Source organism: Ammospiza nelsoni, chromosome 17 (genome assembly GCF_027579445.1).
Source record: "Ammospiza nelsoni isolate bAmmNel1 chromosome 17, bAmmNel1.pri, whole genome shotgun sequence".
NCBI lineage: Eukaryota > Metazoa > Chordata > Aves > Passeriformes > Passerellidae > Ammospiza > Ammospiza nelsoni.
In genome coordinates, this window is record NC_080649.1 from 2860369 (window position 1) to 2883612 (window position 23244).

The window sequence follows — 23244 nt, forward strand, 5'->3', positions numbered from 1 at the left end:
ATTGAGACTAAACCAGTTGGGCAATCTGTGCTCTTTAGGAGCTCCCAGGGGATGGGGAGAGCCCAGCAGTGAGGCACAAGGGGCAGAGCACTCTCGTGGTGGCTCTAAAAGCACCGTGCTGCCCAGAATGGGAAGTGGGCAGCAATAAGGAAAAAAAAGCCATAAAGCACAACTTTCACCTGCCTGGTGTTGTGCAAAGGGTGACACCAAAGTGCTGCCTGCTCTGGCTGCCTGGAACAGGCAGCAGAGTGTACACAAATGACTCACAGGGGAGGAATTACCTGTTGTTCCCTCGCGTGCGTTTCGGGCTACGTGGCTGTGCTGCTACAACACCTGCCTGTCAAAACACGACAGCCGAGCTGCTCTGCCACAGAAACGTCTCATCTCAGCTCCTCGGGCTCCTCTCCCGAGCAGGAATGGTTTCACAGCCTGGTGGTTTGGTGCATGTCTCACCTGGCTGATTCCCTGGGGTTCTCACTGTGCCCCGTGGGTGTGGGCTGAGGCGTTACTGGCACCATTTAAAGCATTTGTGGGTGTTTGGAGGGGGCTGGTTGGAACCTACAGTGAGGCACAGGGGGGAAAGCAGCAGCTGAAAGTGCTCAAAGGAATGTGAAACCTGGCCAAGAGGGTGAATGAAGCTGGGCTTTCTCCTGACTCTGTCTCGTTTCTTGCAGGCCCCCGAGGAACTTGGACTCCAGGGCCTTCATTACCATTGGAGATAAAGTACGTGTCAATGGGTTTCTTTTTTTGCTTCCTTCCAGTTTGATTTTCCCTGGGCATGGGGAGCTCTGTGGATTGTGCATTGCAACCTGTCAGATCAGGATTGCAGCCTCATGGGGTACAATTCTCAATCTAAACCATTCTAGGATGATCCAGCCCCTCTGTCCAAAATGAGGGTGGCCTCACCAAGCTCTCAGAGTGCCCCAAACAAAGTCCCTTTATCCTGCTTGTGTTGCTGCTTGAGGCCCAGGAGAAGCTGGGCACAAAGTTTTCTCTCTGGTTCTCCAAAGTCTTTCCTGGTGACCTGATGAAAAGCACTGCTGGAAATAGCCACTGTCCCTCTTTTATTTCATTCTCTTGTTATGGACTCTCTTGGGGCTGCAGAAGCTGTTTGCAAACGAGCTAAAAATACCCTGCATTGGATCAGCCCTATATCCAGACCCTTCCAGGCTGGGAGGTGGCTTGGCTGATGGGATCTGGGTCCCTTGGCCTCAGTGCAAGGATTAGGGTTGAGGAGAGGAAGCTTTGGCTGGGTCCAGGTAGCAGTCCTGCTGCCTGTGCTGTTTTCTGGTGTTGTGTGTATCTGGAGCTCTGGGAGAGATGCTCTCTGTGACAGCCTGGGCACTGTGTGTGCAAGGGGACAGTGCTGCAGCCTAGGGAAAACTCTCCAGAGTCACTTCCCTGCCTGCTCCAGTGTTTGCAGGAAGGGTATTTTGGAGTGACATGGTGGAGAAGAGGACTTGGGCAGGAGTGCAGCTTCAGGAGCGGAGGTGCGTGGTGACCTCGGGTCCCTGGGATATGGACAGGCCATGCCATGCATCCCATTGTCCTGGGAGGGCTCCTTGGCTGCATCCATCACCTCTTGTTGCTGGGCAGGGCAGCGCTGGTTCCTGGAGCGTGCTGGGAGCCTCGGGGCAAATGCCAGGAAAGGAAAAACACAATAAGCAGGAACAACTGCACAACACGTGTGCAAAAAGCACCACCAGATCCTTCCTGGAGGCCCCTGCACTGCTCCTCTGCCTGCTGCCCCTGCTCTCCTCAGTTCAGGATCCACGTCCTGCCCAGGAAAGGGCCAGAACCTTCCTGTGCTGGGCAGGGCACAGCTCAGGCTGAGCTCAGCCCTCCCTGCCCGCCACATCTGGCTGCCATCCACAGCCACATCTGGCTGCAGCCGGGGCTGGCAGGAAGGTCGGGCAGACCCGCTGGCTGCTGCCTGTGCTGAGGGGACAGTGCTGAGGGGACGGGGCTGGCCAGGGTCTGGCAGCCACATGTCCCAGCCAGAGGCCGTTTCCTCTCTCCCTGCTCAGGGCGTAGCTCCGTATCCGGAGCTGTGCCGAGCTCCTTTCCCACCCTCGCTGCCTTTGTGGCCACTGGGGCACTTTGGCATCCTGGTATTATTTTCGTTCCCTGAGACCGGAGGAGAGCTGGAGGCTGGATAAAGGCTGGCTGGAAGGAGGCTGTGACTTATTAGGAGCCATGAATGCAGCATCCAAAAATAGCCTGTGTGTCACTGGGCTGGTGCCCTGCCCAGCAGAGGCAGCAATTACAGGGGAACGTGGCTTTAGGGAAACTTGTTTGTGGCTGGTGCAGGAGCTCGCTGGCTCCCTGCAGTGTCAGGGTGAGCACTGGCCATGGTTTTTTCACAGCTTAGGTAGTTGTTTTCTTGGTGTTAACTCAGGTTTTAGCTTGCTGGCAGCTTTTTGGTGGTAGGAGAAGGTACTGAAAGTGGGTAAAACCCGTTGAACTCACTTAGAAATGCAGTTGCTGTGTGCACCCCATCTAAGAGAGGTGTTGTTGGACATACAGAGAGGTTTTTGTGACTGATGATTTTAGGGATGTGGGGAGATGTGAGGGATCCCTGCCTGCCCACAGGGGTTTGGAGCTTGGTGGAGGCTCCTGACTGCTGCCCATGTTGGCACAGGAACTGTTAAAATCCTGCAGATAGTTCAGCAACTGCAGAAATACCCTTGGTGGGTAATCCCCACAGGCAGAGAGGCACCAACCTTTGGTGCCCTTTTAGTGGCAACATTCCCTGGGCTTAAAGGATGAAAGTCCTGATCTCCAGCTGCAGAGGGGGAATTAAATGAACCCTAGTGAGTGTGGAGTGAGAGGGTTTGGGCTGTGATTCAACAGAGCCAAAAATACCCCCATCATGGTGCCTCTGGAGTCGTCCATTGTTCGAAACGCTCTGCACCAGCAAGCTGACAGTGTTGCTGATCTCCTTGCTGATAAACCTGCTTGTCCCTGATGCCATTCTGTCCTCTCTCCCCAAAGAACTTCGAGGTGGAAGCTGATGACCTGGTGAGCATTTCAGAGCTGGGCCGTGGGGCCTACGGCGTGGTGGAGAAAGTGCGGCACGCGCAGAGCGGCACCATCATGGCCGTGAAGGTGAGCACACCTGGCTGGGCTGGGACACCTGGCTGGGCTGGGGCACCTGGCTGGGCTGGGGCACCTGGGTGGAGTGAGGATCATGAGATACAGCCCCCAGGGAGCAGAGGAACTGCCGAGCTCCACTGGTTGTGGCAAAACGAGGGTGGGTTTATCTGGCTTTGGCAGGCTCTGGTGTTCCTGGTGTGGTTTGGCCCGTGCAGGGTCTGTGCTGATACTGGCTGGGCACACTGGGGTTGATAACAGGCCTGGGAATCCAGGATTGGTGCCTGCAGTGCAAGGCTGGCATGGCAGAGTGCCTGTCCAGGCTGCTGGCCTGGCCCTGCACCCTCTGCAGAGCGTGCCAGGGTTTGGCATTCGTTGAGGTTCTGTCTGGCAGAGGCAATTTGGGCGTCTCCTCCTGGCTGCTGCTGGCTGCAAAAGAAGGATAAAACACCCTGGCCCCAGGACTGCAGGTCCTGAGTCAGGCTGGGGGATTCAAGGAGCTCAATCAAAAGTTATAGTCATGCCTTTTTGCTTTGCTTGCTTTTAACCATGCAGGTTGGCCAGTTAGCCAACCCAAAACAAATGTTTGAATATCTACTAATATCTTCTACTGTTTGAATATCTGATATCTGGTTACCCCACCTACACCAAACTCTTGTTGTTTCATGTTTGTCTCAGAGGATTCGAGCCACTGTGAACACTCAGGAGCAGAAGAGGTTGCTGATGGACCTGGACATCTCCATGAGGACAGTGGACTGCTTCTACACAGTCACCTTCTACGGAGCCCTGTTCCGTGAGGTACTGACCTGCTGAGTGCCTGGGGCTGGGTGGGGCTCTGGGATTGCACTGGAGGCACCAAACTGTCCCCAAAACACCCCTCTGTGTTTATCTCCAGCCCTTTATCTCCCCTGAGTTTCCAGGGAATTCCCTCTCAGCTGCTTTCTCTCCATCCACAGGGCGACGTGTGGATCTGCATGGAACTCATGGACACTTCCCTAGATAAATTCTACAAGAAAGTACTGGAGAAGAAGAAAACCATCCCTGAAGACATTTTGGGGAAAATGGCTGTGTCTGTGAGTGGCTCTTGGGTCCTTAGATGGGTTTGTGCATCCCCTGAGCCTGCTGGGGGCTGTGGTGTGTTTGCAGTGAGAGGCTGCTGCTGCCTGTGACTGATGGGTCACTCTTTTTCCACTCTTTTATCCCCAGATTGTACGAGCTCTGGAGCACCTGCACAGTAAACTGTCTGTAATCCACAGAGGTAAGTGCTGGATGGGGTTAGTGGAGTGTGGCTGGAGATCCAGGCTAGGGGAGGGCACCTTTCCAGGTGTGCTATGTCCCTGTGGGATGCCTAAAGTGGAATCTGCTGGTGCTCAGGACTGTGGTGGACAGATCTAGATGCTTGTTCCTTGACCGTGGTGAGCAGATCTAGATGCTTGTTCCTGAGATGCTTCCCTTTCTGCAGGGTGTGATTATCTTCCTCCTTTCCAGATGAAGGGTTGGATGTAACAACAGAATTCCTCACCACCTGTATTTTTTATGAGCATCTCTGTCCCTCTTGGAGTACAGAAGTGCCTTGAAGGCAGCTCTTGGAGATAAAATCCCCAAATCCTCCTGGCTGGGTAGTTTTAGCAAAGTGAGGGCTGGAGGAGACCTTACAAAATCCCAGATGGGAATTGTAACACCCAGGTCTTGCTCTCCACCCTGGTGAGGTCCCTTGTGTAGCTGTGGACAGATCAGGATGTGCATGAGACAAACTCTCCTGAAGATTTGGCAGAGCTGTGCTTTTAAGGCTGTGCTGGGCACATAAATCTCTCCTAAAGAGCTGGGGAAAAACTCCTCAACATTTTATTTCAACTTTTTGACCGGCCTGGTTGGAGAGGGGACTTGTTTTCCCTAAGGACATGGTTGTCCTGTGAATAACTTTTATTGCAATAAGACTGGTGGGGCTTTGTCCCCCTTCCCCTGTGTTGGGACCTGCCTGGTCCCTCCCAGGCCTTCAGGGAATTGCCATTTTTGTCTCAGACTCTTCAATACCGTTGCAAACACCCAAATTTTCCCTCTTGCATTTCCTCTTAGACGTGAAACCTTCCAACGTGCTGATCAACAAGGAGGGGCACGTGAAGATGTGTGACTTTGGGATCAGTGGTTACTTGGTGGACTCTGTAGCCAAGACCATGGATGCTGGCTGCAAACCCTACATGGCTGTAAGTGCAACCCCTGTGCAGCCTCAGCCCTGCTCAGGAATGAGTCTGTTCCACCTCCAGCCTGAGATAAAAGCCACTCAGGAGTGCTCTGCTCTCCCGGACTCAGCAGAGCCTCCCTGTAAGCCCAGCTCTGTGTTAATCCCACAGTGACTCTCCCTCTGCCCCTTCCACCTGCAGAAGGACACAGAACTGGTTGTGGCGCTGCTCCTTGTTGGATAGAAAGTGCTGAGGCTTTTCTTGGCAGGATTGTTTAGTTTCATCCTCAAGTCAGTCTGAATTTCCCTTTGCCATCTGTGGCATTCATGTGGGAAGTGTGTGCTCCTGAGGGAGGGATCATGCAAGTCCCACTTCCCTGCAAAGAGGCAGAGTTGTGTGGAGCAAGATGTGGCTTTCATCAGAGCTGGATTCAACCTCAGACCCTGCCTCTCTGGGGGCATGAGCCAGGGAAATCCACCCAGCCTGGCTTTTGGAGACTGAGATGTGCTCTGTGGAGCTTGCACTGGGAAATCAGGAGTGGTAACATGTCCCATTTTGCTGTTACAGCCAGAAAGAATAAACCCTGAGCTGAACCAGAAGGGCTACAACGTGAAGTCAGATGTCTGGAGCCTTGGCATCACAATGGTAACACCAAGGGCTGGGATCTGGACCTGCAGCCCTGGGGTTGGGATGGGTTTGGGCAGGTGGGGCTGTGCCCTGCTGGGAGCACTGGCAGCTGGGTGGGTGCCATCAAGCAGGGCTCAATTTGAGCATGGACAATGAGGTTAATTACCCAGGGAATTCAGGCTCCCAGCAGACAATACCAGGATGACAATGACTATCCATGCTGAGTATCCAAGAGTCTGGATTTTAATTGCCCAGCAGCTCCCTGCCTGCTGGCTGAGGGGTGGTCAGTGGAGCAGGGTTTGCTGCAGTTGGGGCTCAGCCTTCCTGCTTCACCCTCCAAGTCAGCAGAGCCTGTCAGGGGATCCCAGTCCTGCTGCACTGAGAGCTGCTGTGTGTGGTTTGCAGCAAATCCTGCCTGCGGGGTAGCTCACAGCAGCCAACAGGAAGGGGAAATGCTTTCAGTTCCAAAACTGCAGCTGCTTGGGATGGTTTATCTGCCTCCTGCAAGAAGCAGACCTTGCAGAAAGCAGCTGAGATCCTCTGGCGCCAGTGGACAGAGGAAATCCCAGCTGCTGGCTCCAGGGGATGCTGCCTGGGAAACAGCTCCTGCTTTCCAGGAGACTCTCTCTGAGGGCAGATTATTTTCAGGAACTTTTCCTGTGCCCTCTTAGGCTTTTGTTTTGGGGGCTGCATCCCTGTGTTTGTGCATGCTGTGTCTTGGCAAATATTCCAGCGTGGTCTCATCCAAACTCAAGCCAAACTCAAGCTGCTCTCCCTGGTGTCCCCATGCCAGTGCAGAGCTGGTCTGGCTGGCTGGAAATGTCATCAGGAATGTCATCTGAGCTGCAGGAAGCTGTGGGATGGGAGCCTCTGAGTGATGGAATATCCAAACCTTTCCAAAGCTGGAAGGGAGAGGACACCTTGCTGGAAGCTGGCCAGCCTGCAGCTGAATGGAGCCCCTGAGCGTTTGGTTCCTCCTTGTGTCTTCCTCCTGGGCTGGCTTCCTGGGGTTTTTTAGGTTTATTTTCTTTATGAAGGACTTGGATTGATTTCAGACCAGACAGTTTGTGGGCCATTGAGTTGCAGGGCTGTTCCAGGCCTTCCTGGGCTGGTGGCTTCATTCAGTTTTGGAGCAGCAGGAACTGAGTTCCCCTGACCCGACCCAGAGGCAGGGAGGGACACTGGGCTCTGTCCTTTCAGGTTTGTTATTCCTCCCATCCCATCACAGCCTGCCAGGCAGGTCTCAAGGTTCTGTTGCCCATTCTGAGACAGGACCTGATCCTTGGCATGAGGACACTACCCAAGAGCTGTGACAGACTTTTTCCTGCTTAAATGAGGGATAGAGCAGAGGTGACTTGCAGGAAGAACCCAGTAATTGAGGTGGTTTTGGTAAAATTATGTTCTAGCACTTAATTTTTCTTGGGTTTGTGGATTTTTTGTGTGTTTAGCTCATGCAGTGCCAGCCTTGGGCTGCCTTAGGGCCAGCAGAGCACTTTGGAAACCAGTGCAGAAGCTGTGTGCTCTTATTATTATCTTTTTAAATAATCCCATTTTACATATCTTTTGTGACTTCCTGTAAATGTATTAATATGCTGAACCAACCTCAAAAGGAAGTACTTTTGGCCTCTGGGTCTTTGTATTTAAAAAAAAAAGATAAGAAAAAAAAAAGGTGGTATGACTCAAATTGAAAATGGTTTGTAAGGAAAGAGAGTTTTCCTTTGAATCTGTGCATGGTGGGGCTGTACCTGGTGTGTGTCTCACATTGAGGAAAGAGGGTTTTCCTTTGAATCTGAGCATCATGGGGTTGTGCCTGGTGTGTGTCTCACATTGAGGAAAGAGGGTTTTCCTTTGGATTTGAGCTGTCTGGGCATCCTGGGGTTGTTCCTGGTGTGTTTCTCACGTGTCCCTGCCTCGCCCCCAGATCGAGCTGGCCATTCTCCGCTTCCCGTACGAGTCCTGGGGGACGCCCTTCCAGCAGCTCAAGCAGGTGGTGGAGGAGCCCTCGCCCCAGCTGCCCCCTGAACGCTTCTCCAAGGAGTTCGTGGACTTCACAGCACAGTGGTGAGGCTCCAGCAGGGACTGCTGGCTCTCCCAGGCTGCCTGAGGGGCAGCCCTGATTTGTGGGGGTTGCAGTGGAGTGTGGGGCTGGCTTGGCTGTCCTTTATTAGCCCATTTCTGCCCTCCTCACTGTACCTGGTGCTCAGCATGGCAGGAAGCGCTGCCCAAACTGGTTTTGCTCTCAGCCTGACTCACGCAGCCTGGCTGGAAGGTGCAGAGGTTTCTCTTCCCCTTTTCCTGTCGCTGCTGCTGAAGTGTTGGTGTTTTCTGGCAAAGTGGCAGCGAAACCAGAAGCACCCCCTGGCAGCCTCTGGGTGAAAGCTGCTTTGTGGTTCTGTGGGATGCTGCTCCCTCAGGGTGTCCCCTGCTCCCTGGAGCTGCCGGGCAAGGGCAAGCTCCCCCTGCAGGTGCTGGGAAACCATATCCTCCCCTTCCCAGTTGTTCTATGTGTGGGGCAGACTGCAGAGCAGCTTGGCTTGTGCTTTTTGTGGCAAAACACTGAGTTGTCGTTCCCCAGTTACCTGCCTGGCTGCTTTGCTGGTGGTTCAAACCTGCTCAGGCAAGGAGGGAGAGGGATGGGTGCAGCCCATGGGAAAGGGAGATCCCCTATGACAAACCATGTTCAGCAAAAGATCCTACAGCCTTTCTGTGCCTTTGTTTTTTCCTTCCAGCCTAAGGAAGAACCCAGCTGAGCGAATGAACTATTTAGAACTTATGGTGAGTGCAGAGCTGCTTCTGCTGGTCTTTATTCCCAGTTTTGAAACTCAACTCAGTGGTCCAGCAGGGAAATGGGACAAACACATGGGTGATTTCTCAGGCATGGAGCAGGATGTGTGTAGTGTGTCAGGGGTGTGGAAGGGTGTGTTGATTTCACGGGTGTTAAGGTCAGGGTTTCCAGGTGTTTTCTCCATCTGTCCTGTCTGCTCTGGGAGAGTTTAGACCTGGAAGGATGGCACTACAGCTGCCAAGGTGGGGTGTCCTGCTGGGGCTGAACTGAGAAATGCCAGAATTCATGTCTTAGCTGAAGAATGGTGTCTGGGGGAGTCTGGGGAGGAGAGTGGAATCCGCCTGAAGCTGTGTGACATCCCCTGGGGTCTGTGGTGTCAGCTGACGTTTTCTTTGATCTCCTTGGCAGGAACACCCTTTCTTCACCTTGCACGACACCAAAGAGACTGACATGGCCTCCTTTGTGACAGAGATCCTCGGGGAAGACTCCTAACTGCCAGCCCCCAGCTCCCTGCAGTCCCTCCATCCCGGCTTCCCGCAGGAGAGCGAGCGAGGACTCCAGTTCAGGGTGCTTTGCACAAATCACAGATCCACCTCCCCGCCCTGGGGGCATCTCTGGCCCCATCAAAATCTCTTTTTCTCTTTGCCCTGAGGAAAATAAATCCCCCAGGAGGAGCCTTTTGAAGCCAGCACCTTCCCAGCCAAGCCAAGGACTCCGAAGGCTCAGGAGGTCCCTGAGAGGAGCAGAGGGTGCCAGGGGCCACCTCCCCTCCCCAGTACCCACAGCACAGCACAGGGGATTGTGTTTCTTTGCTGTCAGGGGAGGACAGAGAGAACCAGAGCTGCTGTGCTTCTCCCACTCCTCTCCTGCCTGCCCAAGCCCCTTCCCTGGAGTCTGGTCTCACTTGCCTTCTCTCTGTGCCCCCAGGAGCTCATACAGCTTTAGGGGCTCGTGGAGCTCCCTGGGCTGCTGCTCACACCAGAGGAATGTTTGAATGTTTTAATGTCTGGCTCAACACCTTAAGGACCCTTTGAGGCAGCACCGGCTCGGGCATCCCTCTCCCTCAGTCAATGCTGCTCTCTTGAGGAGAGGGAGAAAAAGGCATTTTTCCATGAGCTGCATGGGGCTTCACCCAGCATCCATCCCTTCCCTGGTGGGCACAAGGGGATGCAGACACAGCAGCTGCCTGTCCTCCCTGTGGGCTGGGAGAGGTCACATCCCTGCCCTGGGCATCGCCTTCCTCAGCCCTGGCTGCCTCCATCCCACCCTGCCTGGCTCCTGAGAAGTCTCTGCTCTATCTGCTGTCCAGCCTGGAGCTGCTGTCAGACCTCGCACTGTGACACCGTTCCAGAGGCTGAACTCACACCCCTGGTGTCCCAAAGTGTCCCCAACCCCTGCGGGTGCCAGCGAGAGCCAAAGCCCGGGGACTGGCCCGCGGCTGTTGTACATTTGATGTCTATATATGATGGACTTTGTAACTTTGTGTTTCCTAGGTTTGATTAACTCGCTATAAATTAAAGCCCTTTCTGTGTGGGAGGAGGGAGGAGCAGTTCTCTCTCTGCTGACAAATCCACTGTGAAAACCTGATGTGTTTCCCCCAGCTCCCAGCCAGGGGAGCCAGGGGAGCAGGAGGGGTTTCTGGCTTCTACTGTACATGATCACGGATAAACGCACCGGCTGTGGAATTTGGTTTTGTTTATTTTTTCTTTTTTTTTTTTTTTAATAATTGAGTTTTTCTGAAGGATTTTTTTTCTTTTCTAATATATATTTGTGTGTGTGTATGTGTGCTCTATATATATTATATATTTTTAAATCAATGATGAATGTGTGGATGTCTATGTGGCCAGCAGATCTGGCATCATAACAATTTTTCTGGCTAAATTTGGGCAGGTGGGGAAGGGGTCACTAGAAAACACTCTGGCCTAAGATTACTTTTCTTCTTTCTTTTTTAAAGAAATGCATCTATTTTTTAACTGAATCTTTTAAAAATCTTATTCCTGAAATTCATGCCCTGGAGGTCTGGATTTCAGGGTGAATTCCCAGTGTTCAGGGTGCCCCTCAATGAAGAATGATGTTCCCTTAAATTCATTATCCCCCCTCCTGCAGTCCAGGGTTTGATGCAGTGCTGGGCTGGGAGCTGGGGTGCTCCACACCATCTGTCCCCACCTGGGAAAGCTGCTCTGGGGAAAATGGTTTTCAGCCCTTGATGCATCACACAGCCAAGGCTTTTCCTGTGCCATCCCTCTGATCTCCCTCCCTGAGTCCACAAACCCTGAGGAACCCAGCCCAGGTGGAGCTGCACAAACCCTGTTCGGCTTTGGTTCAACCCTGACCCCCCAGCCCACCTCTGGACGGAAAATAAGGACGTGATTGATGTTCTCCATGTCTCCCTCCTCCTCATCCTGCTCTGCAAACCACCCGACACTCACCTGTACCTGCTTGGTTTGACAGCTTTGCTGCCGAGATGTACAACTGTAATTTTTTTTCATAGTTGGTTACTTTGGATTATTTTTGTTTTGAGTTGAGCTTTTGGGATTTCTCCCTTCTCTGTTTAAATTCCTTTCCCCTTCCTTTAGCTCACCCTTTTTTGGTGCTTTGGGGAATGGTGTTCATTCTTGTAAAAATTTTTTTTGCATGCTTTTTATTTTTTTTTCTGCATTTCTCCTCCCGGAGAGAGTCCTGATTTCTGTATTTTGGGATAAGGGAGCATCTGCCCATTCAAACAGGGGAGATGGCTCTGGGGTGGGCTTGGGCCCATGTGGATGAGCTGAGGCTTTGCTGAGGAGGCCAACACACCACACCTCCCTGTGCCATCTCCTCTGCTTCATTCTACACAGGTTTACCTGTCCAAATCCCGTGTCCTTTCCACCTCCCTGCTCCCCTGTCCCACCTCATTCCCTCTGCAGTGGCAGTTCCTGGGGAGAACCAGCTTGGCTTTAAGGTGGGCGAGGATTTTGACTCACATGGAAAGCCCCTCTCCCCTTGTATTTTTGGGAATGGTCTGTACCCCTCAACCCCCATCCTTATTTCCAATAAAATTCACCCTCAAACCTGATTCTTGTCTCCTCTTGCTGTTTGAGGGCTGGGGGCGTTTGGGGCAGCAGCTTGGAGGGGAATTCTGCTTTCTCCCTATAGTGTGGAGTGATGCGGCTGCTAATTTGGGGATCGTACAAGCTGTGACCCTTGGGATGGGATCCCTGGAGCAGCTCCCTGGGCCTGGGGGTGCAGGAGGCTGGGGAGGGCTTGCAGAACACGGGAACCCCAACTCAGCATCCCTGGGGCCGGGCAGGAGGGGGAGGCTGTGGGGTTCTGGGGCAGGGGGATGCTGTGGGGTTCTGGGGCGGGGGGATGGTGTGGGGTTCTGGGGCAGGGGGATGCTGTGGGGTTCTGGGGCAGGGGGATGCTGTGGGGTTCTGGGGGAGGGGGATGCTCACCATGGATCGGGGATCCCCTCGAGTCGAGGGTCCCGGGGCAGCCGGCGCTGCTCGCGGCCGCGAGGGGGAGGCAGCGCCCGGCGCCGGGACCCGGCGGGACCGAGCGGGATGAGCCGGGACCCAGGGGATGAACATCCACCGGGACCCCGTGGGATGAGCCTGGATCCACGGGAATGAACATCCACCGGGACCCCGCGGGATGAGCCTGGAGCCACGGGAATGAACATCCACCGGGACCCCGTGGGATGAGCCTGGAGCCACGGGAATGAACATCCACCGGGACACGGCGGGACCGAGCGGGATGAGCCGGGACCCAGGGGAATGAACATCCACCGGGACCCCGTGGGATAAGCCTGGATCCACGGGAATGAACATCCACCGGGACCCCGTGGGATGAGCCTGGATCCACGGGAATGAACATCCACCGGGACCCCGTGGGATGAGCCTGGAGCCACGGGAATGAACATCCACCGGGACACGGCGGGACCGAGCGGGATGAGCCGGGACCCAGGGGAATGAACATCCACCGGGACCCCATGGGATGAGCCTGGAGCCACGGGAATGAACATTCACCGGGACCCCGTGGGATGAGCCTGGATCCACGGGAATGAACATCCACCGGGACCCCGTGGGATGAGCCTGGAGCCACGGGAATGAACATCCACCGGGACCCCGTGGGATGAGCCTGGAGCCACGGGAATGAACATCCACCGGGACACGGCGGGACCGAGCGGGATGAGCCGGGACCCAGGGGAATGAACATCCACCGGGACCCCATGGGATGAGCCTGGAGCCACGGGAATGAACATTCACCGGGACACAGTGGGATGAGCCTGGATCCGCAGGGATGAGCCTCCACCCACGAGGATGAGCATCCACCGGGACCCCGCGGGATGAGCCTGGAGCCACGGGAATGATCATTCACCGGGACACAGTGGGATGAGCCTGGATCCACGAGGATGAGCATCCACCGGGACCCCGCGGGACGAGCCTGGATCCGCAGGGATGAGCCCCCACCGGCGGCAGGACCCGGCGTAGCCCCCGTTTCCATCCCAAGCTCCCCTCTCAGCCCTTCCCATCCCTCCCTCGGCCGGGATTACGGCAGGGGGTGTCCGGGCGGTGGTGCCCATAGGGGATGGAGCTGCAGGTTTGGAGGGGACTGCGAGTAAGGAACAGCTCCCTTCCCTTCCCAAGTGTTCTCCCTGTCAGCCAGGCAGGATCAGGCCGGAGTCACTGCGTCCCTCAAGCACCGGGATTTGGTGGCGATGCTTTGCCTGGAAATGGGGCCGAGGAGGGGATCAGCGGTGCTGGGGAGAGCAGAGACCCCAGGAACACCCATCTGTGTGGTGTGGGGACACACCCGACCTGCTGGGAGCTGGAGTCTGCTCTGTTCCAATTACCAGCTTAATAGCTACATGGAGACCATTAAAAATGCATCAGTGCCTCCGAGGAAAGAACTTCAGGAGAAGTGGAAAATTCATCACTTTGAGCTCCCTTATTAGGAGAAAAGGTGTTTTTTTCCCCCCCATTTTTCTCAAAGAGAGGCAAAAAGAGGTTATTCCTGCCTGGTGACTCCCCCATGGGACTGTCACGAGGTGCGAACAGGCAGTGCCCAAACCTGGGTGACAAGGACACAGCTTCTGCTGCTGAGAAGGGAAAACTCAGCACCTCCAGCATAGGCAGGGGGCATGGGGACCATGGGTGTTAGCAGCTCAGTCCTCCTCAGATGAAGAGCCAACAGCTCTCCCTGCCCTGTGCTGAGAACATGTGTTGGGAGCATGGTGTGATAATGAGCAAAGCAGGGACCCCAGGCAGGTGTGAAGGGGAGCTCTCCATTGCCAGAAACCCCAGGCAGGTGTGAAGGAGGGCTCTCCATTGCCAAAAATCCCAGGCAGGTGTGAAGGAGGGCTTTTCAATGCCAAAAACCGAGCCTTTTTAAGCACTTAAGACAGTTATCAGGGTTTTTAAGGCACAACATGCTTACATGGGTACGTGGTTTTAAGGCACAACAAGCCCAAGTCAACCAACCACCAGACACCATGAAGTGGATGTAATGTGGACTTGTGACAGTCACACAGCACATCTGTCACATCTCTCTCATCTCTGTACCCCTATTCCAGCTGAGTCACTTCCCCATAGCTCCCTCCTCCTTAGCCTAAGACCAGGCTGGAGCCATCTTACGAGGCCTTTCCTTCTAAAACCTTACAAGCAGTCCCTCTAAAAGGGCAGACCCCAAAGTGCTCCCCCAGCACAGTGCAGGTGTTTGTACTGGTCATACCGGCCCCTTGCAGGGGTGGTTCATCAGGAACTGTAGCACAAGGAGTAATGGGTTCAAACTGAATAGGGGAAAATAAAGGCTTTAAACACAAGAAATTCTTGGCTTTGAGGGTGGTGAGGCTCTGGCACAGGTTACCCAGAGAAGCTGTGGCTGCTGCATCCCTGGAAGTGTCCAAGGCCAGGTGGCATGGGGCTTGGAGCAACCTGGGGTAGTGCAGGGTGTCCCTGCTCACGGCAGGGGGTTGGAACTGGGTGATCTTTAAGGTCCCTTCCAACCCAAGCCCTTCTGTGCTTCCATTCTGTGGTGGTTCTCCCCAGGAGCTCCTGAGCTGGAGCTCACGCTGTTCCTAAGAGCCGTGTGCGGAGGAGGGCTGGCTAATGGATTAGCAGGGGGTGTGATGATGCAGCCAGTTTTCTGGGGCTGAGGGTTATTTATTTTGCTTAATTTTTCTTTCTTTTTTTTTTTCTCTTTTTTTTTTTTTTCAGGTGGTGGCTGAGCCCATATCTAGGACAGGGGTGGCTTTTTTTGGTGCGGGTGGCCTGTGGGCACCTTGTCGCTCGATAGTGTAAATTAGCGAGTTCACCCAGGCCAGGGGTTTGTACCAGACGTGTTCAATCCTCCCCTAATAGCTGCCTCACCCAGAAACTTCCAAAGCTCTTGTAGCACCTAAGCACTAATGAGCTGAAGCTGCAGAATAGTAATGAGGCCTCAGGAATATGGATCAGCCTTTGCTGGCCCAGCCAGAGGCTCTAAAATTATTTCAGCCAGCACCCAGAGGGACCAGTGTAGCCCAGCTGGGAGGGAAGGGTTTAAATGAGGTGCCTTGGGTACAGAAGCCTTTGCTGCCCATGAGGAGCTGCTGAGGATGTCTCCCAACTCTCCTCTCCAAACAGAAGTGTAGGTGGCTTGTGTTGAGGTGAGGAGAGCTCAAACTCTGGTTGAACCACTGGCATCCAGGTGTGTTGGTGCCCTGCCTTTCCCCCCCTCATAACTGATCATCTCTGGTTGATCTAAGTTTGTTTTTATGTTTTGTTTTTACGTTTTGTTTTTACGTTTTGTTTTTACGTTTTGTTTTTACTGCTGGCTTGGACAAAGCATCTCCAAGCCCTTTCTGCCTGGTTTGCCCATTCAGCCCAGTGTGTGTGTGTTTATGAAGTAAGTTGTGCCACCCATCCAGCTCCAGACGTGTGTATTTATGGAGTGACTTGTGCCACCCATCCATGCACAGCTGCTCCATCCCCTGGGAATTCTACATGACCAACACCAACAGGGTGCAGGAAAGCCGGGGAGATTTCTCATGACCAACACCAACAGGGTGCAGGAAAGCCGGGGAGATTTCTCATGACCAACACCAATGGAGTGCTGGAAAGATGAGGAGATTTCTCATGACCAACACCAACAGGGTGTTGGAAAGCCGGGGAGATTTCTGCTGGAGCCCCAAACCACGGTGAAAACTCCTCTCTCACCCAGCAACACCAACCTCCATCCACCCTTCCCTCTCAGCTTGAATCTCTATTGATTTTTCCGAGGCGGGAGCGCTGCTGGGGGAGCGCGGGGGTGGGAGGAGAAGCCTCAGCAGCCAAAGCCTGGAAATATCAAAGCTCGACGGCAGCGCTCCGGGGTGACCGGGGGGGTCACCGGCCCCGCAGGGAGCCCCGGTTCCCGGCGGGTTTCCCGGAGCTTTTCCAGCCCCGGAGCGGCCGCTGTGCCCCTCTCACGCTGAGTTAACCTTTGTGGAAATGCCAAGCGGAGCTGGAACAGGCTGTGCGTCTCCAGAGCTGCAGGCACACAGGCAGGGGCCTGAGAGGAGCCTCGGTGGATTTTGCACCTGATTTGCAGCTCGGGTGGAGCAGGAGGCACAAACCTCGATGAGAAAAGCTGCCACCTTGATATCAGCTGTGTTTTCCTCAGTGTCATTCCCCGCTCAGGGCTGCTTGTTTCTCCTGGAGGGACACACTCCTGATTGAAGCTGGGATTTCATAAATAAACCCCGAGGTTTCCGACAAAAGCTCCGGCTCGGGTCCGAAGCTGCCACGAGTGGTGTGCGGCTGCTCTGAGCACCAGTGCTCCGCTCAGTTAATTAATTAGCGATTAATTAGCGTTTCCCAGGTCATGCCGACCCTCTGCTCGGGCTCTGCAGAGCATCACTCCTGCAACAGGTCCCGTTCCGAGCCGGAGCCGATGGGTGGATGATCCTGAGCATCCTCCAGGATGTGCCTACGGATTGGGAAGCCCTGGCTGCGGCAGGAGGTGCTCGGCTCCTGTGCTGCCCCAAGGATGATGCTCAGGGCTCGCAGTGGCTCTGTAAACACCCAGCAGCTGCCGGGGATCGATCCGGGCTGGCTCGGCTCACTCTGGGCACGGCATGGACCCATAGGAGTGGGTGGGCAGCATTGTTGGTGGAATTTTGGGAGCCTGGGGTAAGGCAGGAGGGATGGGGAGGAGCTGGTGCGAGGGGCAGGGGTGGCACCGGGATTCCTCAGGCAGTGAGAAATCTTCTCACCCCGCTGTTTTCCATAGGGGTTGTGGGTTTTTTTTAAACTTACGCCGTGCCTCTTTTCAGAACCTCTCCAAACAGCCCAAAAGTGACCTGGGGGTTCTTCTGACTGCATCCCACTTCCCAAATCTTTCCTGGGCTCTGACCTGGCCCCTTTTAGCTCAAGGGGTCAGGGCCTTCAGCTGTGAGGACCCTCCGGCCTCTCCCTCTCCTTTGCCATAACTCAGAGTGGGATCCACAGGAATTCGGGTTTGCTGCAGGCTGGAGATTGCCCGGTGGGCACCTCAGCCAAGACTGGAAGGTTGTTTTTGGGGTGCAGAGCAGCCTCTGTGAGCTGCATTTGGGGGATGCTTCCCCTCGGGGAGGGGGGCAATGATGGGGGCTCTGCCCTTCCTGAGCCCCAGCAGCAGCAGGACGTGTCCTTTGTCATCACCCTGCCCCACCCTGAGCTGCTTTAATTACAGCTCTGAGAGAGATCTTCCCCTTTATTCCCCCAAATCTTCTCCTTAATTAAAATCTTCGATCTGGGCCAGCGGGAAGCAGCTGTTGCCTCTTTGCAGCGTGCTGCAAGCTGCCAGCCCGAGTGTGGGCCAGGCAGGGACAGGGAGGGGACAGCACGGGGACATTGGCACTGCCATTGTCACTGTCCCACCTGCTCAAGGCTGCTGGGAGCCTTGCCCTGCTGAAGTGAGGGCTGAAATCATCTGAGCTGAGTGGGGATCAAACATTGGGTCCCTCTGCACCTTCCCACCATGGAGCTCTTCCAGTGAGGGTGAAAATGTCCTGAGTGCAACGAGCCCAAACCCATTTGGGGGTTGCCAGCTCCTGATCTGGGGAAGGGCTGGATGGTGCAGGTGGATGAAGGTGAAGGTGAAACTGGGGCTGTTCATTGAGTTTTGTCCCTGGGATTCACAATGTGCCTGGCCAGGGGCAGCTGTTTCTCATTTCTCATTCAGAGGAAGCCCATTGAACCCGAATCCATGGCTGGCACCTCTCAGGTGGGACACCTCTGTGTCACCACAGCCTGGGGACATTCCCTGCCATGGCCTCGCAGCCTCCTCGTGTTTTCTCCCAGGATCACCCGGGGAGGTGACTTCACCCTCCCTTCCCGCTCTGTTTTCTCCCAGGATTAGCCCAGGGAGGGGATTTTACCCGGGCGTTCCTGCAGCTCTCCATCGTCACAGCAACGGGAAAGCGTCGGGAACAATTGGTGAGCTGGTGGTGTCAGCTTTATCTCGGCTCATGTGTCTCTCCTTGATGAAACTTGTGGAAGAGAAAAGCAGGGGGAAAAAGGGAAAAGGCTGCTGACAAGAGATGTGTTATTTCTATTTCACCTCAGATTTACTGGTGCATGCATTTTTCATTCATGGAAGAGGCTGATATGCAGATTTATTCAGAGCAGAGCAGGTACAACCCTTTGTGGATCAACTCCTGCAGCAGGCTTAGGAGAAAAGGACTTGGCTGAGCAGACAGCCATGCAAGGCACTTCCCAAAGCCAGCCCCAAATTTTGTGCCCAAGATGGGCTAAAAGGCCAATAAGATTTTTTTTTTTTTTTTTTTTTTCCTGCAAATCCACGCACTTCAGCCCAAATTCTGTTCCTGTTTTTGGCCAGGGGAAACTTCCACTGCAGTTACAGCTTGTGTTTTCCACATACTTCAGCTGGGGTGGCCTGGGTTGACTTTGTTCTTCTTCCAGTTCTGCTTTATTGGGGGCTCCGTGCCCCAGGGTGGCTTCACCCTCTTTTGGAGAGGATAAATTTATATTATGGACTGTATATATATATATATATATATAAAAATATATATTATATATATATATGAATTTATATTATGGACTGTATATGTATATATATATATATATAACTATTATATATATATTTATAATATTAAAAATTGTATTATTTATATTGAGATGGCTTCCTCAGGAGACCCTTCTTTGTCCTGGCTCCTTGGTCACCAAAGTCATACCTTAAACACCTGAGCCAGGTGTCTCTTACTGGTAGCTAAAATTTGGCCTCCAGATGAGTCTGAAGCTCTTCTCCTTCCATACAGAGCACGTAGTGGTTTCTCTGTGATCTGGGGGGCTCTGCTCCCCTGGGGCAGGACACCCTCTGGAAGCCAAGTAGAATTTAATCTCCCTGCAGTGATGAAAGTGAATCCAAGAAAAGTATTTGAGGTGTTTTTCCCCTCTCATTAGGAATGGAAGACAGGAGTCTTCTGTCTTCTGGGTACTATACAACCAGCATGAATTATTTAGGACCAAGCATCTCTCCGATAAATAATTTTTTATGTGGGGAGATTAAATCTGAATTTTTTAAAAAATATAATAACAAAAGCAATTTCTCTCTCGTAAGTCCTCATATTTCACCCAGCAAAGAGATCCCAGGCATCCATTCCTGTATTGATCAGCAAATAAGTCCTTTTATAGATTTAGTTCACCCAACCTTGTTTAATTTTGGATTCATTGATTCAATGCAAAGATCTAGATGAAAAGCAAGTGGGCTGTTTCCAGTGCTGGTGATGCTATTTTTAAATAAATCTAGTGCATGCTAAAATAAATATGCAAAACATTTTGTAAGGCCGCGTACGGGGGGGGGGAGACCAGATGTACTAAAATATTTAACAAACTTTTCCCTGATTTCTCCAAATGCATGTTTTATTTACCAAACACCAGTGGAATTTAATCTCACCCAGTGTTTGCTCTGACCCGTTGTCTGGGGTGAGCAGGAACGTGGGGCCTTGGAGGAGCTGTCTGTGCAGTGACATTGGTGGCACATTTAAATGCAAAGCTCATTAACCGTGTCTGGGATTTTTTGTTTGTTTCTCCCTTTTTTTTAATGTTCACGTTCCCTACAAGAGCAAGAGATGAAATACCCATCTACAATTCCCTTTCATCTCCAGGCTGGGTGGTTTTTTTTTTCCCCCCTCTTCTCTTGCTCAGATGACAAAGTTTCTCATTTGGTATTTTATTTGATTTCAGGAGATGAGAAAGAATTAAAAGCGTCTTCAGGAGGTTGGGCTCACCTTACTCTCTCCAGGATCCTTCAGGAGGAGGATGAGTGACTTGGCAAAGGCTCCTGCCCCCAAAGGATGGGGTTCATCCCGGGGTCAGAGCTGCATCCTGGCTTTTCCTTCACCTGGGGTGACCATCCTGCAGATCCCACAGATCCCAGCCTCCTTTCCTGGGGCATCCCATCCCACTCTGGGTGCTTGTGCCTGTCTCCTCCCAACCCTCTGCTTTCAATCCAATCTCATTTAATTGAATTGTGGTTTTGATCACATCTGACGGTGGCAGAGATCTTGCTGATAATCAGATTCCCATGGAGAGGTGGAAATGGGGCTGGTGGAGGAGGGAGGGGAGACAGGGGCTGGTGTGATGTCACTTGGTCCTCATGTGCCACCAGGGAGGTGACACAGCAGCCAGGCTCTGCCCACTCTGGGGTCAGTCACATTTTGGGGATGGATGAATTAACTGAATGTCCCAGTGGGGGCTGAACCCTGCAGGTTGTGTTTATTTTGGTTAAAAAAAAGGCAATTTCTTGGCAAAACCTTCCACCTTGCTGCAGGTTGGAGCAAATGCAGCATCCCCCAGCACTCCTGGTACCCAGCCTGGCCTCACCCTGCCCTGCCTGGACTGTGCAGGGATGTGCTCAGCTCTCTGCACATCTGCCACGTGTGTGGTGGCAGGTGACAGCAATTAATTGCAGAGATTCATGTGTGATTTGCATGAATTCAGCTGGAAGTGCAGCCCCTGGGATGGGGGAATGTTCCTTACAGAGCCCCCTGCTCCAGGTGCCCTTTTGCCAGCCAGTGCTCCATGGGGTGTTCGTGGTGTGTGTGATTTTGGGGGTACCAAACAGGAGGGGCAGAGCAAGCAGCAGCCTCTCCTCCATCCCTTGGTCCTTGCCAGGGGCTTGGGCATGGCAGGGAATGCCTTGGATAATCTGAGACAGCAGGAATTTCCCCCCAAACTGGGACGGAAACAAAATCCTCCACCGTGACTCAACCTCTCTCCTGAGATGCTGGAGGGACATGTGTGCCCCATTCCTGTGCCCCATTCCTGTGCCCCATTCCAGTGCCCCATTCCTGTGCCCCATTCCAGTGCCCCATTCCTGCTGACCCCAGGGCCCAGGGGAGGAGGAGATCAGTCCTTGGTCCACAACCCAACCCCACCCCTGTAGTGCTGTGATGTGTGGCTGCCACTGCATGAGACCACCTTGCTCTGTGTTTGCAGGCTCAGGGCAGAGGCTCGGTACTCCTGCTCTGCCTGGGCTCTCCCTGGCCTGGCACAGCTCTGTTCCCCTTGGTTTGGGTGTTACAGCAGTTTTTCCCATCGAGCTGTGGCTAATTTACCTCCTTGCTGTCTGGGGTTTAATGCACCCAATCTCCTTGGGCCAGAGAATCCCAGAATGGTTTGGGTTGGAGGGAACCTTCCAGATCATTCAGTTCCAACCCTGGGACAATTTCCACAGGACCACATTGCTCCAAACTGCATCCAGTCTGTCTTTGGACACTTCCAGGGTGGAGAGAGAAGAGATCTAAGACAGAACTGCCAGAGGAGGATGCAGGGCTGTATTTGTGGGTGTACATCAGGAAAGAGAGACTCCTGCAAGGAGCCTGCAGTGTGCTGGCTTGGTCCAGGAGAGGTAGCAGCAAGCCAAGAGACTCAGCTATCCTGGCCAGAAGGATGAGAGAACATTGCCAAGACAAGCAGGTGTCCAACAGAGCAGCTCTGGGCCTGGAGGAGACGGAGGGAGACTGGAAAGGAGCAACGAGGAATAAAACCCTGAGGTGTAAGGTGACAGCTAGAAATAGAAGGGAGCAAGTGATATTTGTATCAGAGGTATCCTGGGGAAGGCATGAAGGAATCCAGCCCTGAGAGCCCCAGCTCCTCTGCTCAAGCTTTTCCTCTCAAACCCAGCATAAACCATCTCATCTCACCACGAGAGAGGATGGAGCTGCCCATGGCAGCCAGGCACTTCCACTGGTCCACTGGCTTGGTTCTCACCTCCACTGGTTTGGTTCTGATCAATAATGAGCTAATTAGTTGCTATGGAGATGTAATGTGGGAGAACTTTGGGGAGGAGAAATTATAGGTAATTTTTATTTGTTTGGGCCCTGTTCCTATAGCAACAGGAGAACTTGTCACTGACTACCAGTTGGTTTCCATGGAGTTGGCTGTTAGTTCTGGGTTATTAATGCCTCCAAGCATAAAACAACTCACCTAGTAGGGCTGGTGGATTGTCCTCCATCATCCATGGGAACTTTGCAGTTTGCCAAGTCAGGGCCTGGCTCTCCCAAAAGTTGGGATGGAGTGTTCATCATCAACCAACAGTGTGGAAGTGCTGGAAGGATCTATCATTCTGGCCCTCTCTTGTGTTGAAGACATCGTGGAATGAATAATCCATCACTTCATGGCTTGCTCCACTCGCAGCATTGCCTGATTTTTAATTGAGTTTTCTCAGTCTTCGGCTTCCAGATGCTTGGCGTTGATCTGCCTTTCTCTGCTAAATTAAAAAGTCTTTTAGCACCTGGCAGTTTTGCTGTAAAGGGACTCACTGTAATTAAGTCCCTTTCTCCTCTCCCCAGCACTGGTTCTCCTGAATGGAGCCGTTTGTTTTCCTGCAGCCCCTCACCTGACGCATTCCCGTTTCCGCGCTCCTCTGAACAAAAGGGATGTGGTGTCTGCCTTGCAGAGGGCTGCAGCTCTGTCGAGGGACCTCTCAAACTCCTCCAGAAGCCTTGGAACCAGACCAAACACTCCTGAGCGCTGAAGGGACTGGATTTGGGAGAGATTGGTTTTATGATAGGTTGTAATTTCCCTCCCACCAGCTAACTCCTCAGCTTTCCACGGGTGATAATTACTCAGTAGGAGCTGAAATGTCTCTCCCCATTCCCCCCTTATCAACCCGTTCTCCACTTTGAAGGCATCACCACTTCTTCCCAGAGTGTCCTGGCTGATCTCTCGGAGCACCTGCTCATCCTCTGTTGCTTTGGAAGATGGTGCCACATCCACCACCTCTCCCCTTGGAGACCGCTCTGGCTCCGGCTCTGGAGGCAGATAAGTCGATCAGCGTGTGGATAAACCTTTAATGGTGTTTGGCTGAGCTCGCCAGGCAGTCGGAAGGGAGGCACGAAGCAAAGGGCAGCTCCCCAGCAGCAGCCCTGCCTCGGATCTCTTGGCAAGCTCTGCTGCTGGCCCCAGCCCTGCATGCTGTGCTCGCAGCTGCTCCGGCCCCGCTGCTGAGGCACGGCCCAAATGTCTCCAAGGAGGCTGCAGATGGGGCTGGAGGATGAGGCTGAGGATGAAGGCTGGCTCTGGAGACGGGAGGAAAGTCCTGAGCCATCCA

The 23244-nt window shown here is 53.3% G+C and overlaps 1 protein-coding gene and 1 long non-coding RNA gene across 4 annotated transcripts in view; one reads left to right on the forward strand and one right to left on the reverse strand.

Annotated features, from left to right (window-relative positions):
- MAP2K3 (mitogen-activated protein kinase kinase 3) overlaps positions 1–11740 on the forward strand; it is a 30490-nt gene extending 18750 nt beyond the window's left edge. For both annotated transcript variants that reach the window (XM_059484553.1, XM_059484552.1), the window contains exons 4-13: positions 675–723; positions 2995–3108; positions 3772–3891; positions 4050–4166; positions 4300–4351; positions 5170–5297; positions 5841–5918; positions 7822–7961; positions 8630–8675; positions 9094–11740. In XM_059484553.1, the coding sequence (XP_059340536.1) occupies positions 675–723; positions 2995–3108; positions 3772–3891; positions 4050–4166; positions 4300–4351; positions 5170–5297; positions 5841–5918; positions 7822–7961; positions 8630–8675; positions 9094–9177 (928 nt within the window). In that variant the 3' untranslated portion in view covers positions 9178–11740. The remainder of the gene's footprint in view (positions 1–674; positions 724–2994; positions 3109–3771; positions 3892–4049; positions 4167–4299; positions 4352–5169; positions 5298–5840; positions 5919–7821; positions 7962–8629; positions 8676–9093) is intronic.
- A 9719-nt stretch (positions 11741–21459) lies between these two features.
- On the reverse strand, positions 21460–22940 carry LOC132081024 (uncharacterized). 2 transcript variants are annotated; one of them, XR_009419632.1, is made up of 4 exons: positions 22760–22940; positions 22531–22673; positions 22119–22401; positions 21460–21632 (listed from the first exon to the last, which is right to left on the reverse strand). It is a non-coding gene; the product is annotated as an uncharacterized LOC132081024 (long non-coding RNA). The 2 variants fall into 2 exon arrangements; XR_009419631.1 differs by having other exon boundaries at positions 21468–21652.
- Between the last annotated feature and the right edge of the window lie 304 nt (positions 22941–23244).